Source organism: Mus caroli, unplaced genomic scaffold (assembly GCF_978045245.1).
Source record: "Mus caroli unplaced genomic scaffold, Mus_caroli_1 scaffold_13, whole genome shotgun sequence".
In the NCBI taxonomy this organism is placed as follows: domain Eukaryota; kingdom Metazoa; phylum Chordata; class Mammalia; order Rodentia; family Muridae; genus Mus; species Mus caroli.
Window position 1 is genome coordinate 106,470,292 of NW_028227268.1, and position 18,394 is coordinate 106,488,685.

Genomic DNA, 18,394 nt, shown 5'->3' on the forward strand with positions numbered 1-18,394 from the left:
TGTCTTTCTACCATCGTCCCCACCCTGTCTACCTATGTTTCTCTGTTGTAGGTAGACTAAAGAGAGATTGACAAGAAATCAAAACAAAGCAAACCCTAAAATACAACAACAGCAGCAAAAGCCTCCAAACCTTGGATTCTTGTCGCAGATTTAAAGGGATTTACTGAAATGGGTGGAAGGAATCAGGAATGTAAGACTACAAGCTCAAGGAGGGGGAGTAGCTTAGGGGCAGGGCGTTCACTTCTTGCCCTCATTCCAGGTCCTGCTGAGCATTCGAGAGACTAGAAGGGCCCAGTGGAGGATAGGGGTGTCCTGGAGCCTCCATGCTCCTCCCATACCCGGGATATTATTGCCCTGCCACCACCCGGCACGCCCCACACTCACTCGACCTGCAGTGTCGTGGGCTTAATCTTCACCTCCACCTTGTAGGAGGAGCCGGTGAGCAGCTTGATTGTGCGGTTCTGGCCAAAACGCTGCCCGTCCACCTTGAAGAAAACAGGGCCGTCGTTGGGCTGGATGCGCAGCGCGATGGAAAGGCGCACGAGTCCGGGTAGGTCCCCCATAGCTGGCAACCGAGACTGGAGTGGTGGACAGTGAAGGCTGGAAAGAGCTGCTGCGGCGTTTTGGGCGGAGGGGACAAGCAGGGAGGAAGAGAGAGCGGATGGATGCAGGCCACAGCTAGGAGCGGTCGCCTCTGTCCACCCCAGATTTTGAGAAGCAGCTGGCGAGACTGTGGCCCTCCACTACACTCAGAAAAGGAGCCGGCCCAAGAGACAGCATGGAGGCAGCAGGCTGCCCCATCCCCCGCTCCCCACGCAGGGCCCTGCACGCACGCGAGGGCTCGCAGTGACTGGACTGGCAGGCTGCCCCGCAAATCAGCACTGCTGGGGGCTAGAGAGTTAATCTTGTTTACGCACCACAATCCCCTTCAGCAGGACTGACGTTTAGGCTCCTCCTAGAACAGCACCGGATACGAGGAGGATGGGGCGGAGAGGCACTGGGGCCAAGATTAATTGCTACAACAAGGAGCTGAGACCCCAGAGTCTAGGCCCTAAGGGATGTAGATTCACTTTCTGGAGGGTTTGAGCTGAGGTTTGGTGTGAAGTGACTGAGAGGGGAAGTGGAGGCAAGTGGCGGGAAACGGGGTAGGAAACTGCTAGCTAATGATTTAAATTTCAGGAAATGAGTGCATCCTACTGAGAGCAAGGACAAATGGCCCCGAAGGCAGAGCTCATCTCTTGTGGAGTGGAAATTACACTAGATTAGGTGGAGATAGAAAGACAGATGCGGTTAGGGAGAAAGGGGAGCAGAGACAGGTTGAGAGAGTCCTATTTTCATTTTCATTATACATATCTTGGCTTAGAATTGACAAATAATCAATCATATATATATGTGTATATATATATATATATATATATATATATATATATATATATATGCACAAATCTGGAAGGGTGAGTCTAACCAACTCTGTAAAAAGTAAGGTAGTCTGGTGAGTTAGGTGTAGTGACAATGTCTAAGAAGGATAAGTCAAAGAATTACTGCAGAACATTTCATATGACAGTGCAGAGTCTGCGCTTGCATGCTACATATGATTTTGAAAGGCTTTCTCGTAGATGTTGGTTGACAACTGAAGATTCCAAGCAGCAAAGGGAGACTAGGTGCATGGAAATGAGTTCCTTCTTCAGCACCACACAGGTGGATAGTACCATAGGCTCCACCTCATACCTGGGAAATGCAGGATACAATTGATGCCACCCATTGGGACAGATACAGTTGTTTGCAACTTTGTACTTACACAGGTTAGGCTACTTTTATTTAGTTAATAAGCTATATATATATGTATAAAAATTATTCTGAGGTATTGGTGTTTATTGTAACTGTTAGCAAAAAATCAAAACAAAACCTAAATGGACTGCCAATCTGTGAACAATGGTTGAAAAAAGACACAGCAGCATAAAGAATGGTTGAATGAATTCTCACATATCGAAACTACAGTTGCTATACAACTATTTTAAAGATGCATCATATTTTACATTGTCTAACCCATGCTCAGACTTAATTACAAGCATGATGAGCAGTGGAAACACAGGATTTGAAACACAAGGGTGGGTTTTTTTTCTCTATTTTACTTATTACTAAATCTTCAACATGCACAAAACAGTACCTGTCCCCAAAATGTTGAGAGACTTGAATTATTGCTGTGTTTTAACTGTGGTCATATGTGAATTCTTCCACATCTAAAAGTATTTAGATTCATAATGATTCACCTATGGTGATTGCAAGGAGGTGCAAACCTAATTGTAAATAATGTCTATATAGTTTTATCATTTATTTTGAATCTTGGGAGCAACCTTTAACTTAAAAGAAAAGTCCTAGGGCAGACTAGCTATAATCTTGAGGAAGATGGAGAAGAGAAAGAAAATCTATGCTGTTTAAGTTAAGATCCTTTGAGGTCAGCCATGTGGTAGACAAGTAGCTTCATAAGTGGTGAGGGGAGCATGAGAGAAAGGGGAAAAGTCCAACATACCAGAGGAAGCATATGTAGGCTCTGACTAGCATCCAAAAGAAAAAGAAGAGAAGAAAGAGGAAAAAAATTATGCCTTTCTTAGAAAGGTAAACAGACCCAACAGAGTTTTGTGGTAGCTGTTGAGCAACTGCACAGAGAATGGAACCTGGAAGGAAAAGTAGATTTCCCTACTAAAGAAGCAGTTATTCCTCCCTCTCTTTAGCACAATTCCTGTGGATCCACCTTTCTAAGATCCAGGTGTATTAGGAGAACAAATCCTTGTCTAGATGTCTTGAAAGAGCCATGTGATGGAGAAGTAAAGGCAAGAGTTATTAGCATTGAAAGCCTTAGGCTGAGAACCAGACGGAGCCAGAGCAAAGGAGAGTTTAAAGTGTTTCCTGCCATTTGAGGTTTGGATGACTTGCCTCAAGATCTCTTTCATGTCAAACTACTCTACCATTAAAGTTGTATCACTCTTGACTCATTTTGACATTGCTACCACACTGAGCATTAGTCTTTTTAAGCATTGAAACTATTATGGGGTGAAAGACAGGTTTTTGAACTTTATGAACTTTATGAACATATTCAGTGAGTGTGTATATATTAAAAATCATACAATACTTTCTGTACATTGCAGCTAAAGGGCAGAATGATCTGGCCTGGGCAGTAACGAGGATGTGAAAGAAACGACTTAAGAAGGAGAATGAATACCTGTGTACAATGTTAACAGTTTTTATGTGATGCTGCATTATCTCTAAGCAAGTGCTGAACGATAGCCAATAAAAAGGAGGACGTTAACTTCTAATACTGTTGATTATTAGTCCAACTCTTCAGTTAAAATTCATATTTTAATAATGATAATTTTGAGAATATTAAACATTCTAAGATATTAAAGTACTGTTTTATATATTTAAATAGAATGCCTGTTCCATAAGGATTATTAGCTATTGGGTAAAAATTGTCTTGGCCAGCTAAACTTATAATTTAAAAATATCATGATATATTTTTGTGCATATACATACACAATACTTACAAACCATTGAGTGTCTCATACTTTTAGTTTGACAGAGTGACTTTTGCATTGCAAAAACCACAGTGTAGCATGTAGTATTCCACGTGTTTTTCAGCTGTCCAAAACACTTTCTTTAAAAAAAATATTATCACAGAGGGAGTTACTATTCCAGGAACCATAATTTACATAAGTGTTAAGAAACATAACATTAGGATATATCTAAATATCACTTATTAAAAGTATGAAGCAGAATTAGGTCATCCACGATTCACCGTTAGATTTGAAAGGATGAAACTTTATTTTGCTCTAATTATTTATGTGGTGATTTGAATGTGAAGAACCTCCATAGCCTCATCTGAATCCTTTGTCCCTAGTTAGTGGAACTGTTTGGGAAGGATTAGGAGATGTGGCCTTATTGGAGGAGTTGTGTTATTTGAGTTGAACTTTGAGGTTTCAAAAGCCCACACCAGGCCCAGTCTCTTCTCTCTCTCTGTCTCCCTCTGTCTCTCTCTCTCTCCTTTCCCCTCTCTTTTTCTATCTGTCTCTGTCTCTGTCTCTGTCTCTGTCTCTGTCTCTTCCTCTCCCTCTCCCTGCTTCCTGTAGATCAGATGTAAAGCTTTCAACTACTGCTCCAGTGCCATGTGTATCTGCTTCTCACCATGATAATCATGGACTAAACCTCTGAAACTATAAGCAAGCCCCAATTAAATGTCGTCCTTTAAAAGAGTTTTCTTGGTCATAGTGTCTCTTCACATCAATAGAACAGTAAATTGAGGACAATATATAATGATCTCAGGGGGATAGACTTCTTTTCCCTCCAACTACCCAGTTGAGAAAAGAGTGTAAAAGAAAAATGGTGGCAAGAGATAGCTCTGATCCCAGCAACTGAGGCCTGCACCCAAAATCTTCCAAAAGTCAAAGCCTTTTTTCTTTTTTTCTTACAGTAGTGGTGATATTTTTAGGACTCCATACATTTATAGACACTTGACTATGATCATAGATGAAGGATTTGAAAAGGGTGTTTCACTGGCATGTTTGTCTTCAAGGATGATGGCTTATCACTGGACTGTATTTTTCCTTGGGGAGGACCACCTCTCCTACTACCCATTTTACTCAGTTGCCTGAAATTCTTCATGTAGGGTTAGGACCTCCTAGGATTTTCCTCATCTGGTTTGTCATGTTTATTGGTGCTGTTGTGTGACAAAACTTTCCCTGAGATGCAACATACTTGTCTACTTACCCCAGATAGGGAAACCAAGACAGACCAAAGTGTGGATATCACCAAGGTCCAATTTGGCTTCCACTCATAGCTGGCTGTGGATCTTGCCTTTAGGGACTTTAAAGAAAAGTGTTATAATCATAGGACTATGTTCCAAACATTGTGTTTAGGACATGTTAACCTTAGGGTTATGTCTTAGCAAAGTACCACCTATAACTATTTAGATATATTATATGTGCATGGGTGTGTGTTTGTGTGACTATATGATGTGTGGGTGCCTATGTGTGTGTCTTTGCATGTATGTATGTTTGTGTGTGGTGTGTGCACACCTGTGCAGAACTGAAAAGAGTGCCAGATCCCCATGACATCAGAGGCACTGTGAGCCACCTGATTTGGGCACTGAGAACTCACTCTAGTACTCTGGAAGAGGATCAACCACTTTTAACTCCTGAATCATCCCTTGTAAAATGAATTTTATTCTCTTGTAATGGTTGTCTCTGAGGCTTACTGCCTCAGTCTGCTCACCTAGGCCTAGTCCTGGAAGCTTCTAGCCTCCATGCAATCTAATATAAGCCTAGAATGTTTTCATCCTCTGAGACTTGATGTTGAATAAGCTTACCCCTTCCTAGTTCTTTCTGAGCTCTGGCCTGATGGTTCAACTCAGCTATTCTGGCTCAAGCTCCACTCCAAGGTGACTGATTATGTCTTTTCTCAGCTTTTCCTGAATTGCTCTGCTTGGCTTCATACTAACATTGGCAATCTGTTCCAATCTTCTGGCTTCTTCTCATTCTCTAGCTCATTCTGTCTTCTACTGTATCTAGCTTTTTCTCTCTCTGCACCCTGTCTCTGTACAATTGTCCCAGTAGAACTGCATCCTTCTCTCTCTCTTTCTCTTTCTTTGCACTGCTCTCTTGAGTAGCTTCACTTTTCTCTCTCTTCTTGACAGAGTTGGGCATATCCTATTCTGTTAAGTCTTTTTCTGATTCATCACTTTGTCTGCCACTTAGTTAGACATCACTCTCAAACATGGGTGCTTCCTTCTACAAAATAACTTTACCTTCATAGTTTTGAATTAAATATGTGTGTGCTAAGGACTGAATCACATCACAACTAAAAACAGGTTTTTTTTTTTTCAGTAAATAATACAGTCTCAGGATTCACAGTATGATAATATATCCTGCAATAATGTCTCCAGTCTCCACTTATAATTGCTGATAAAATATTTACTATAGGGATCGGGAAATGTTGTGATTAACATTGTTCTTTCTTCAAGGAATTATGTGAGGAAGTTTAAAGTGAGTAGTATAATTATTACTTATCCAGAATATTGTTTGTATGACCTATACTTTCATGAGGTTCTTTGTTTATCTCTTCATAGGTTTCTGTAAAAATATATTTCCTCTTATTACTGTTTACTAATACTATATTCTTTTCTTGGTAGAAAGTTAAGAGAGGAAAGAAAGTGAATACAAATTTCCAAGACACTCTGGAGTTTTAAGTAAATACAATCTACACTTCTGATTACCTTTGCCTTCAACAGGTTTCATACTGAGCTTATTTTATAACATAAAGGATTACACAGACAGTTTCTGAATGAGCACCTTAATGTCTTGACATTGTAGAGTCCCCTGGCATTGACAACAGGTGGATTTAGGGTTCAATCCTGGTTTTGGCAGTTACTAGATGTTAGAGAGGCTTGTGCAGTCTGATACCTCATTTTACCTTTCTACAAAACGCAGATAATGGCGGTTTCCTTGGATATCAGATGGAGCACCATAAACCTGGCTCTCTGGAGGGGTGCTCTAGGAACCACTGGGAGACTATATCTGCACTCCACTCATCTGCTGAAGAGTGACTGGCATGGTTTCTAAAGGACAGTGAGGAAGCTTTCTCCTACTTTTGCTTTTCACCTGCTATTTTAGTAGTGTTAAAACACAAACACCTCACTGACTGCCTTTGCTGTTACCATGGTGATCCAGGTTCATTTTAGAAGAAGTGACAGGACAGATTGGCTTTGAGAATTGTGAAATATCACACTCTAAATATAAGGACTGGGAATTCACAGTGATACAGACAATGGGTGGATGGGTAGAATTTCTGCTACCGCTCAGCAACACAGAACTGGAAAACACATGGGAAGCCTGGCATGCTACGGGGTTCTGGCTCTCCAGGTTCATCAGAGAACAGTTGTTTGAGCCATCAGACATAAGACTGTTATCAACTGCGACGTTTCCTTCTCTTTGGATTTTTTTTTTTTAAGACAGGGTTTGTCTGTGTAGCCCTGGCAGTCCTGGAACTCACTGTGTAGAACAGGCTGACCTTGAACTCACAGAGATCCACCAGCCTCTGCCTGAGTGCTGGGACTAAAGGTATATACCACTACTGCCTGGCCTCTTTGGATTCTTTTTATGCTTCATGTCTTCTCTCATGTTCTGCTCCTTTCTACCATCAAATATCTGCTCCCAGGCCTTTAATTCTTACTACATTGACACAGAAATAATTTAATAGGAGTTAAACAAGGATTTATATAACATTATTTCAGAAAATTTCAAATATGATAACGTAGGTGTGTTCTTTATTCAATAAGTCTCAATTCCTGGCTAATATAGATCCCATTCAACTTTACATTGTTTACATTTTTTTCTTTTTAAAAGTTATTCTCTGAGAATTTCAAACATCTATATGATGTGTTTCCTATATACATTCATTTACTTTACATTCTATTTCTCCTATTCCCACTGAATGAGTTCTCTTCTTCTGTGACCTGCTGTTTAATTTGGGTTGTTCCATGAGCACAAATTGGGGGTAATTTAGCACAGCATATGTAAGTTACTAGAGGATGCACCACTGAAAAACATTATTCCTCCTTCCTCAGCAATAATTAACTGCCAATGACTTCTTGGGGGAGGTAGGCTCTTAAGAGGTCCCATACATGACAGAGTATTAATGAGTCTAATATTATGCACATTTTGTGCAGGTAACTACAGCTCTTTTAATTCATGACACAATGGCCCTATCATGTCCAGGAGATCACATTTAACTTTCTCTTGTCCTCTAGCTCTTACATTATTTCTGTTCTATCTTCCATGATGCTCTGTGAGCCTCAGGGAGGATGATAGACTTGTGTTATGTAGGGCTGAGCACTCCCCAGTAACTTATTGTTGGCATGTCAATAGTTGTGAGTTTCTGTATCAATTGTTGCCAACTGCAACACACCAAGGCAGAGAACAGCACAATTTGTATGTATAAACATACATATTTAGAAGGCAGTTTGACACCATGTTCCTTCCAGACAACAGTCTATCTCCCCTCCCCTCAGGATTTATGACTTTCCCAGGCACAGGATGTTTACAGCTTAACACATGAATTCTCTCTTAGAAATAATCCTCAATTTCAACCTGAAAGCAGCTGGTTATCCTCATAAAGTTCTTACCACTATTGTACCACTGGGCACATAGAACTGAAGTGGAGATTTCTGGTTTCTTTCAGACTCATTTGTGTCATGTGATGTCATGTGATGTTTCATTGGAAGCTGTCTTATGAGAGGATATTTTGCTGAAGCAGACACATGGGAGGATGTTTTGCTGAGAACAGGAATGTGGTATTTTTCTGAAAGCTGCCTGGAAAAAGGGCATGTGATGTTTTGCTGATGTGGATGCTTAAAAGGACACATGATGAAGGGTCATGTTGTCAAACAAACAGTGGATGACACTGTAGCATTGGTTCTCCTCGACATTCTTTGCTGGTCTTCATTGGGCTTTGCTGATGCTGGTCTTCCCTAATGCTGTAGCATTGGCTCACCTTGTCTCCTTCTCTTATCATCATTTGTCATAACTTCATAGAGAGAAATGCACCAAAGAACTCCTTATGATATTCTGGTGGCTTCTTGTTGCTTCTGCAGACTGGGGCTGATTGGCAGCTCCTGTAGGTTACCTCTGGATAGAACTGCTGTTGCTGTTTCATGAATGGTGTTTGTGAGTGGACTGAGCTACCGCTGTTGATTTATGTGAATTGAACTGATGACATCCTGACAATGAAGATTGGAATAGCACAAAAGAACTATTTTTAAACAAGTTCACATCCCCTTTTGCCCTATTAACCTTTTCTTTCCATTACCTCTGATGGGTGATGGGCAAAAAGGGAAATTAAAGTATTTGAGAACCCTTATTAAAGAAGGTTTTGAAAAAACAAAGCCTACATGAAACTGACAGGTGAATATCATAGGGCACAGGTGTCACAGCTGGGCAAGACATTTGATGACTTTCACAGCTGGGTGCCTGTGCAGTATCCATCACTATGAAAGTTCACTCACAAAGAGGATGCTGCAAGCTCAGATCCAGTGAGAATTTTCTTCTTTTCTTGTCTTTTCTTGTCTTTTCTTTTCTTTTCTTCTTCTCTTCTCTTCTCTTTCTCTCTTCTTTTTTGTAAGATGTATTTACTTTATCTTTATCTCTATCTATCTATCTATCTATCTATCTATCTATCTATCTATCTATCCATCCATCCATCCATCCATCCATCCATCCATCCATCTATCTATCTATCTATCTATCTATCTATCTATCTATCTATCTATCTATCTATCTGAGTACACTGTAGCTGTCTTCAGACATACCTGAAGAGGGCATCAGATCCCATTACAGATAGTTATGAGCCACCATGTGGTTGATGGGAACTGAACTCAGGATCTCTAAAAGAGCAGTCAGTGCTCTTAACTGCTGAGCCATCTCTCCAGCCCCAGTGAGAGTTTTCTATGTCCTGTAAACAAATGTTCAGTGTCCCCAGCAATGGCATTTTAGTATTCAGTTCGGCAATAGTCCATTGGGATGCTTCTGGGATTTTCCTGAACAACAATACACAGGGAAGTACCCTACACTAGGATTCTGGCACAGACACTGTCATTTAAGAAGTCATGCCATCTGGAAGGCAAATTATCCATGCAGGATACCTCTATTCATGTATTTAATACATATTAAATAAATGTATAAAGTAAGCTTTCTTGTGGCATTTCAGTATCTCCTAAGTTTTGTTAACCCTTCCTCAATCCCTCTCCACCATCCCCTGCCCTGATTAGCTCTGAGTCTTCTCTGATTCTTTTTCCACTGTGTTCTATGCTTGCACATTTAAATGTATTCTTCTATGGGGCAAGAGGACCATGCCACCAGGCAGAAGAACTGGTAAGGTTGAGAGAGCACAAATCCCGTGAAACTCAAAATTGAGAATGGTAGGCATGAAGCCAGCTCCCTTCCAAACTCTACTTGCTCTGGAACACATGACAACAGCACCCTACTGAGAGGACCATGGCAATCAGTCACACAGCATAAAAACCTGGAGTTCTCCATGCGAATGGGGTATCTAGATAGGCCTTGAGTGTTCAGCCAATGAAGTTCCCTTCCTGGGCATTCCTTGGTTCACTCTGAGTAAGGTATATACATTTTTATATACCATGAAATAAAATAGTTTGAGCAAGCACTGACTGCCTGTTCATTAAGGACTGCCACAGGTGGAGGCTTCATCATAAAGAGCCTAAATCTCCTGGAGTAAGCCTGTTCTTCCAGCCCCTCCTTACTCCCGGCATTCACTCAGAAACTAGCCAGGTTCCACTCAATCCTGGGCTCTGCCTTCCCCTTCCTGCTTGGCTTGTGGACACCCAGAGGGAAAGCACAGATCAGGACCCTTGTTCCCAACTACCAGCAGTACTCCAGTGATGCCTGGGTACAAAGGAGACTGGGAGTCACAGCAATTGTCCCAGACTTTGCTCTTTCCCACCTGGGAAGACATGGGCTGAGGACCCCCATTATGGACTGTGTTCTGCCTCCCTTGAGCAGCATGCCCTCTGGGGACCCCAATGGCAAGGCAGACACACAGCCTGGCATGCTTCTTATTCCTTCATGACATCTTTTTTTTAATTTTTAATATTTTTATTACATATTTTCCTCAATTACATTTCCAATGCTATCCCAAAAGTCCCCCATAGCACCCCCCACTTCCCTACCCACCCATTCCCATTCTTTTGGCCCTGGCATTCCCCTATATTGGGGCATATAAAGTTTGCAAGTCCAATGGGCCTCTCTTTCCATTGATGGCCGACTAGGCCAACTTTCGATATATATGCAGCTAGAGACAAGAGCTCCGGGGTACTGGTTAGTTCATCATGTTGTTCCAAATATAGGGTTGCAGATCCCTTTAGCTCCTTGGGTACTTTCTCTAGCTTCTCCATTGGGAGCCCTGTGATACATCCAATAGCTGACTGTGAACATCCACTCCTGTGTTTGCTAGGCCCCTGCATAGTCTCACAAGAGACAGCTATATTTGGGTCCTTTCAGCAAAATCTTGCTAGTGTATGCAATGGTGTCCGTGTTTAGAAGCTGATTATGGGATGGATCCCTGGATATGGCAGTCTTTAGATGGTCCATCCTTTCATCACAGCTCCAAACTTTGTCTCTGTAATTCCTTCCATGGGTGTTTTGTTCCCAATTCTAAGAAGGGGCACAGTGTCCACATTTTGGTCTTCATTCTTCTTGAGTTTCATGCGTTTAGCAAATTGTATCTTATACCCTGGGTATCCTAAGTTTTGGGCTAATATCCACTTATCAGTGAATACATATTGTGTGAGTTCCTTTGTGATTGTGTTACTTCACTCAAGATGATGCCCTCCAGGTCCAACCATTTGGCTAGGAATTTCATAAATTCATTCTTTTTAATAGCTGAGTAGTACTCCATTGTGTAAATGTACCATAATTTCTGTATCCATTCCTCTGTTGAAGGACATCTGGGTTCTTTCCAGCTTCTGGCTATTATAAATAGGGCTGCTATGAACATAGTGGAGCATGTGTCCTTCTTACCGGTTGGGACATCTTCTGGATATATGCCCAGGAGAGGTATTGCTGGATCCTCCGGTAGTACTATGTCCAATTTTCTGAGGAACCGCCAGACTGATTTCCAGAGTGGTTGTACAAGCTTGCAATCCCACCAACAATGGAGGAGTGTTCCTCTTTCTCCACATCCTCACCAGCATCTGCTGTCACCTGAGTTTTTGATCTTAGCCATTCTGACTGGTGTGAGGTGGAATCTCAGGGTTGTTTTGATTTGCATTTCCCTGATGATTAAGGATGTTGAACATGTTTTCAGGTGCTTCTCTGCCGTTCGGTATTCTTCAGGTGAGAATTCTTTGTTCAGTTCTGAGCCCCATTTTTTAATGGGGTTATTTGACTTTCTGGAGTCCACCTTCTTGAGTTCTTTATATATATTGGATATTAGTCCCTTATCTGATTTAGGATAGGTAAAGATCCTTTCCCAATCTGTTGGTGGTTTTTTTGTCTTATTGATGGTGTCCTTTGCCTTGCAGAAGCTTTGTAGTTTCATGAGGTCCCACTTGTCAATTCTCGATCTTAGAGCACAAGCCATTGCTGTTCTATTCAAGAATTTTTCCCCTGTGCCCATATCTTCAAGGCTTTTCCCCACTTTCTCCTCTATAAGTTTCAGTGTCTCTGGTTTTATGTGAAGTTCCTTGATCCACTTAGACTTGACCTTAGTACAAGGAGATAGGAATGGATCCATTTGCATTCTTCTACATGTTAACAACCAGTTGTGCCAGCACCATTTGTTGAAAATGCTGTCTTTCTTCCACTGGACGTTTTTAGCTCCCTTGTCGAAGATCAAGTGACCGTAGGTGTGTGGGTTCATTTCTGGGTCTTCAATTCTATTCCATTGGTCTATTTGTCTGTCACTATACCAGTACCACGCAGTTTTTATCACAATTGCTCTGTAGTATGGCTTTAGGTCCGGCATGGTGATTCCACCAGAGGTTCTTTTATCCTTGAGAAGAATTTTTGCTATCCTAGGTTTTTTGTTATTCCAGATGAATTTGCAGATTGCACTTTCTAATTCGTTGAAGAATTGATTTGGAATTTTGATGGGGATTGCATTGAATCTGTAGATTGCTTTTGGCAAGATAGCCATTTTTACAATGTTGATCCTGCCAATCCATGAGCATGGGAGATCTTTCCATCTTCTGAGATCTTCTATAATTTCTTTCTTCAGAGACTTGAAGTTTTTATTATACAGATCTTTCACTTCCTTAGTTAGAGTCACGCCAAGATATTTTATATTATTTGTGACTATTGAGAAGGGTGTTGCTTCCCTAATTTCTTTCTTGGCCTGTTTACTCTTTGTGTAGAGAAAGGCCATTGATTTGTTTGAGTTAATTTTATATCCAGCCACTTCACCGAAGCTGTTTATCAGGCTTAGGAGTTCTCTGGTGGAATTTTTAGGGTCACTTATACATACTATCATGTCATCTGCAAAAAGTGATATTTTGACTTCATCTTTTCCAATTTGTATCCCTTTGATCTCCTTTTGTTGTCGAATTGCTCTGGCTAGGACTTCAAGTACAATGTTGAATAGGTATGGAGAAAGTGGACAGCCTTGTCTAGTCCCTGATTTTAGAGGGATTGCTTCAAGCTTCTCACCATTTACTTTGATGTTGGCTACTGGTTTGCTGTAGATTGCTTTTAACATGTTTAGGTATGGGCCTTGAATTCCTGATCTTTCCAAGACTTTTATCATGAGTGGGTGTTGGATCTTGTCAAATGCTTTTTCCGCATCTAACGAGATGACCATGTGGTTTTTGTCTTTGAGTTTGTTTATATACTGGATTACGTTGATGGATTTCCGTATATTGAACCATCCCTGCATCCCTGGGATGAAACCTACTTGGTCAGGATGGATGATTGTTTTGATGTGTTCTTGGATTCGGTTAGCAAGAACTTTATTGAGGATTTTTGCATCAATATTCATAAGGGATATTGGTCTGAAGTTTTCTATCTTTGTTGGGTCTTTTTGTGGTTTAGGTATCAGAGTAATTGTGGCTTCATAGAATGAGTTGGGTAGAGTACCTTCTGTTTCTATTTTGTGGAATAGTTTGTGAAGAACTGGGATTAGTTCTTCTTTGAAGGTTTGATAGAACTCTGCACTAAACCCATCTGGTCCTGGGCTTTTTTTGGTTGGGAGACTATTAATGACTGCTTCTTTTTCTTTGGGGGATATAGGGCTGTTTAGATCATTAACCTGATCTTGATTCAACTTTGGTACCTGGTATCTGTCTAGGAACTTGTCCATTTCATCCAGGTTCTCCAGTTTTGTTGAGTATAGCCTTTGGTAGAAGGATCTGATGGTGTTTTGGATGTCTTCAGGATCTGTTGTTATGTCTCCTTTCTCATTTCTGATTTTGTTAATTAGGATGCTTTCCCTGTGCCCTCTAGTGAGTCTGGCTAAGGGTTTATCTATCTTGTTGATTTTCTCAAAGAACCAGCTCCTTGATTGGTTGATTCTTTGAATAGTTCTTCTTGTTTCCACTTGGTTGATTTCGCCCCTGAGTTTGATTATTTCCTACCGTCTACTCCTCTTGGGCGAGTCTGCTTCCTTTTGTTCTAGTGCTTCTAGGTGTGTTGTCAAGTTGCTAATGTGTGCTCTCTCTAGTTTCTTTTTGGAGGCACTCAGAGCTATGAGTTTTCCCCTTAGAAATGCTTTCATTGTGTCCCATAAGTTTGGGTATGTTGTGGCTTCATTTTCATTGAACTCTAAAAAGTCCTTAATTTCTTTCTTTAATCCTTCCTTGACCAAGGTATCATTGAGAAGAGTGTTGTTCAGTTTCCACGTGAATGTTGGCTTTCTATTATTTATTTTGTTATTGAAGATCAGCCTTAGTCCATGGTGATCTGATAGGATGCATGGGACAATTTCAATATTATTGTATCTCTTGAGGCCTGTTTTGTGAACAATTATGTGGTCAATTTTGGAGAAAGTACCATGAGGTGCTGAGAAGAAGGTATATCCTTTTGTTTTAGGATAGAATGTTCTGTAGATATCTGCCAGATCCATTTGATTCATAACTTCTGTTAGTTTCACTGTGTCCCTGTTTAGTTTCTGTTTCCATGATCTGTCCATTGGTGAAAGTGGTGTGTTGAAGTCTCCCACTATTATTGTATGAGGTGCAATGTGTGCTTTGAGATTTACTAAAGTTTCTTTAATGAATGTGGCTGCCTTTGTATTTGGAGCATAGATATTCAGGATTGATAGTTCCCCTTGGAGGATTTTACCTTTGATGAGTATGAAGTGCCCCTCCCTTTCTTTTTTGATGAGTTTGGGTTGGAAGTCAATCTTATCAGATATTAGAATGGCTACTCCAGCTTGTTTCTTCATACCATTTGCTTGGAAAATTGTTTTCCAGCCTTTCATTCTGAGGTAGTGTCTATCTTTTTCTCTGAGATGAGTTTCCTGTAAGCAGCAAAATGTTGGGTCTTGTTTGTGTAGCCAGTTTGTTAGTCTATGTCTTTTTATCGGGGAGTTGAGTCCATTGATATTAAGAGATATTAAGGAAAAGTAATTGTTGTTTCCTGTTATTTTTGTTGTTAAAGTTGGCATTCTGTTCTTGGGGCTGTCTTCTTTTAGGTTTGTTGAGGGATTACCTTCTTGTTGTTTCTAGGGCGTGGTTCCTGACCTTGTATTGGTTTTTTCCTGTTATTATCCTTTGAAGGGCTGGATTCGTGGAGAGATAATGTGTGAATTTGGTTTTGTCGTGGAATACTTTGGTTTCTCCATCTATGGTAATTGAGAGTTTGGCTGGGTATAGTAGCCTGGGCTGGAATTTGTGTTCTTTTAGTGTCTGTACAACATCTGTCCAGGATCTTCTGGCTTTCATAGTCTCTGGTGAAAAATCTGGTGTAATTCTGATAGGCTTGCCTTTATATGTTACTTGGCCTTTTTCTCTTACTGCTTTTAGTATTCTATCTTTATTTAGAGCATTTGTTGTTCTGATTATTATGTGTCGGGAGGTATTTCTTTTCTGGTCCAGTCTATTTGGAGTTCTGTAGGCTTCTTGTATGTTCATGGGCATCTCTTTCTTTAGATTTGGGAAGTTTTCTTCTATAATTTTGTTGAAGATTTTTGCTGGTCCTTTGAGTTGAAAATCTTCATTCTCATCCACTCCTATTATCCATAGGTTTGGTCTTCTCATTGTGTCCTGTATTTCTTGGATGTTTTGAGTTAGGATCTTTTTGCATTTTCCATTTTCCTTGATTGTTGTGCCGATGTTCTCTATGGAATCTTCTGCACCTGAGATTCTCTCTTCCATCTCTTGTATTCTGTTGCTGATGCTGGTATCTATGGTTCCAGATTTCTTTCCTAGGGTTTCTATCTCCAGTGTTGCCTCATTTTGGGTTTTCTTTATTGTGTCTACTTCCCTTTTTAGGTCTAGTATGGTTTTGTTCATTTCCATCATCTGTTTGGATGTGTTTTCCTGATTTTCTTTAAGGACTTCTACCTGTTTGATTGTGTTATCCTGTTTTTCTTTAAGGACTTCTACCTGTTTGATTGTGTTATCCTGTTTTTCTTTAAGGACTTGTAACTCTTTAGCCATGTTCTCCTGTAATTCTTTAAGTGAGTTATTAAAGTCCTTCTTGATGTCCTCTACCATCATCATGAGATATGCTTTTAGATCCAGGTCTAGCTTTTCCGGTGTGTTGGGGTGCCCTGGACTGGGCGAAGTGGGAGTGCTGGGTTCTGATGATGGTGAGTGGTCTTGGTTTCTGTTAGTAAGATTATTACGTTTACCTTTTGCCATCTGGTAATCTCTGGGGTTAGTTGTTATCGTTGTCACTGTTTAAAGATTGGAGCAGACTCTGTGTTCCACTCACCCGAAGTCTCAAAATCCTGTGGTGGGTTTCGTGGGTAGCTGGCGGGTGTCAGCCGACCCTGTGCTCTAGCTGCCCCGGTGCTGCTCTGGCCGGAAGAGGCTTGTGGCCCTACTCAGTCTGGTTTTCTGCTTCCCTAACTAATGCAGTCTCAGGTCCTGCGCACAATTGGATTGGAGCAGAAGCTGTGTTCCACTCACCAGAAGTCTTAAGATCCTGTGGCGGGTGTTGTGGGTAGCTGGTGAGTGTCAGCCGACCCTCTCCTTCATGACATCTTATGAGCATCTTGGGCTCTACAGACACTCCAGGTTAAACTCACAAAATTAAAACTTTGAGAACAGGTCTTGAGTTTGTAATAAGGAGACCCTAATGTGATTACATTGGAAACAGCCCCTTAGTAGTCTTTGGGGCTCAGAAACACTTCCTGGGACAGCATATTAACCATTTGTATTTCTTCTTTTGAAGACTCTGTTCAGTTCCATAGGCGGCTTCCTCCTCCTCTCTTCTTCTCCTTCTCCTTCTCCTTCTCCTTCTCCTTCTCCTTCTCCTTCTCCTTCTCCTTCTCCTTCTCCTTCTCCTTCTCCTTCTCCTTCTCCTTCTCCTTCTCCTTCTCCTTCTCCTTCTTCTTCTTCTTCTTCTTCTTCTTCTTCTTCTTCTTCTTCTTCTTCTTCCTCATTTGACATCCTGTTCACTGCCCCTCTCCCAACACTCCTTCCCACAACTCCTTTCCCATCACCCTCCTCTTCTCTTCTGAGTGGGTGGGTAACACCCCCCCCCCATGCTGGCCCATCAAGTCTCTTGAGTGTCTAAGCATAGCCTCTCCCACTTAGATATTCTTGATGCTTATGAATCCATTTCAATTTATATAATCTTTTTAGATCCACATTCATTCATTTATTCTAGATTTTTCAATTCAATTGTTATTTTTTAAAAACAGTATTTACTCACATTTTTTTTTCATTTGTTGAAAGGTCCATTCTTAATTTACTTTTATTAAGTTAGGTTGCTATTTTTGGTAAACTTGGATGTTCATTGTGGTAGTTTGAGTATTCTTGGCCTAGGGAGTGGTAATATCAGGAGGTATGGCCTTGTTGCAATAGATGTGGCCTTGTTGGAGGAAGTGTGTCACTGTTGGGGTGGACTTTGAGACCTTCCTTCTAGTGACATGGAAGTCAGTTTTCTTTTATTTGCCTCTGGAACAAGGTGTAGAACTCTCATCTTCTCCAGTGCCATGCCTGCCTGGATGCTGCCATGCTTTCTGCCTTGATAATGGTGGACTGAATCTCTGAACCTGTAAGCCAGCCTCAATTAAACGTTGTCCTTATAACAGTTGCCTTGGTCATGGTGTCTCTTCATAGCAATGGAAACCCTAACTAAGACATTTTTTTTTCCAAATAACCAGTTTATTACTTTGTTGTGTTTTTCATTTCTATTTTAATAAATTTACTTTGACTTTAATTATATCTATGTGTTTAATGATTGTTGGTTTGTTTTGTTCTTTGTTTTCCAATATCACACAGTACATCATTTAGTTATATATTTTAATTATCTTTGATTTTTTAAAAAAGAAATCTAGGCACTCAGAGGTACACACTTTTTTTAGCACTATAATTATGATGCTACATATATTTATTTTAATTTTCATCCTATATTAACAATTTTTAAAATTTCTTTGTTTCATCACTGACCCATTTCATCTTTCTTAGAGTGTATAATAAATATAAAGTGTGGTGTTTGTCTACTTTCTGTAGTTTGTCTTCTTATTGATGTTTAGCTTTGTTCCATCTTGGTTAGATGTAAGTGCAAGAGGATATTCCATTTTTCCTGTTTGCTGGGACTTGTTTTGTGCCTTAATGTGTGATCTATTTTGGAGAAAGTCCCTGGTTGCAGAGTAGAATGTGTATTCTTTAGTGTTTGGGTGACTGTGTTCGAAAACTTTTTGTTAGGTCCACATGATCTGA

The 18,394-nt window shown here is 40.6% G+C and overlaps 2 protein-coding genes across 6 annotated transcripts in view; one reads left to right on the plus strand and one right to left on the minus strand.

Annotated features, from left to right (window-relative positions):
• Positions 1–1,848, minus strand: part of Cnrip1 (cannabinoid receptor interacting protein 1) — a 33,564-nt gene extending 31,716 nt beyond the window's left edge. The window contains exon 1 of the mRNA XM_021176346.3: positions 385–1,848. Within this exon, the coding sequence (XP_021032005.1) occupies positions 385–563 (179 nt within the window). The 5' untranslated portion in view covers positions 564–1,848. The remainder of the gene's footprint in view (positions 1–384) is intronic.
• Positions 320–18,394, plus strand: part of Plek (pleckstrin) — an 81,044-nt gene continuing 62,969 nt past the window's right edge. For 3 of the 5 annotated variants that reach the window (XM_085829098.1, XM_085829100.1, XM_085829101.1), the window contains exons 1-2: positions 320–550; positions 6,480–7,109. The gene's annotated coding sequence lies outside the window, so the exon portion shown is untranslated. The remainder of the gene's footprint in view (positions 551–6,479; positions 7,110–18,394) is intronic. The other 2 variants (XM_029484038.2, XM_085829099.1) reach the window with 2 other exon arrangements.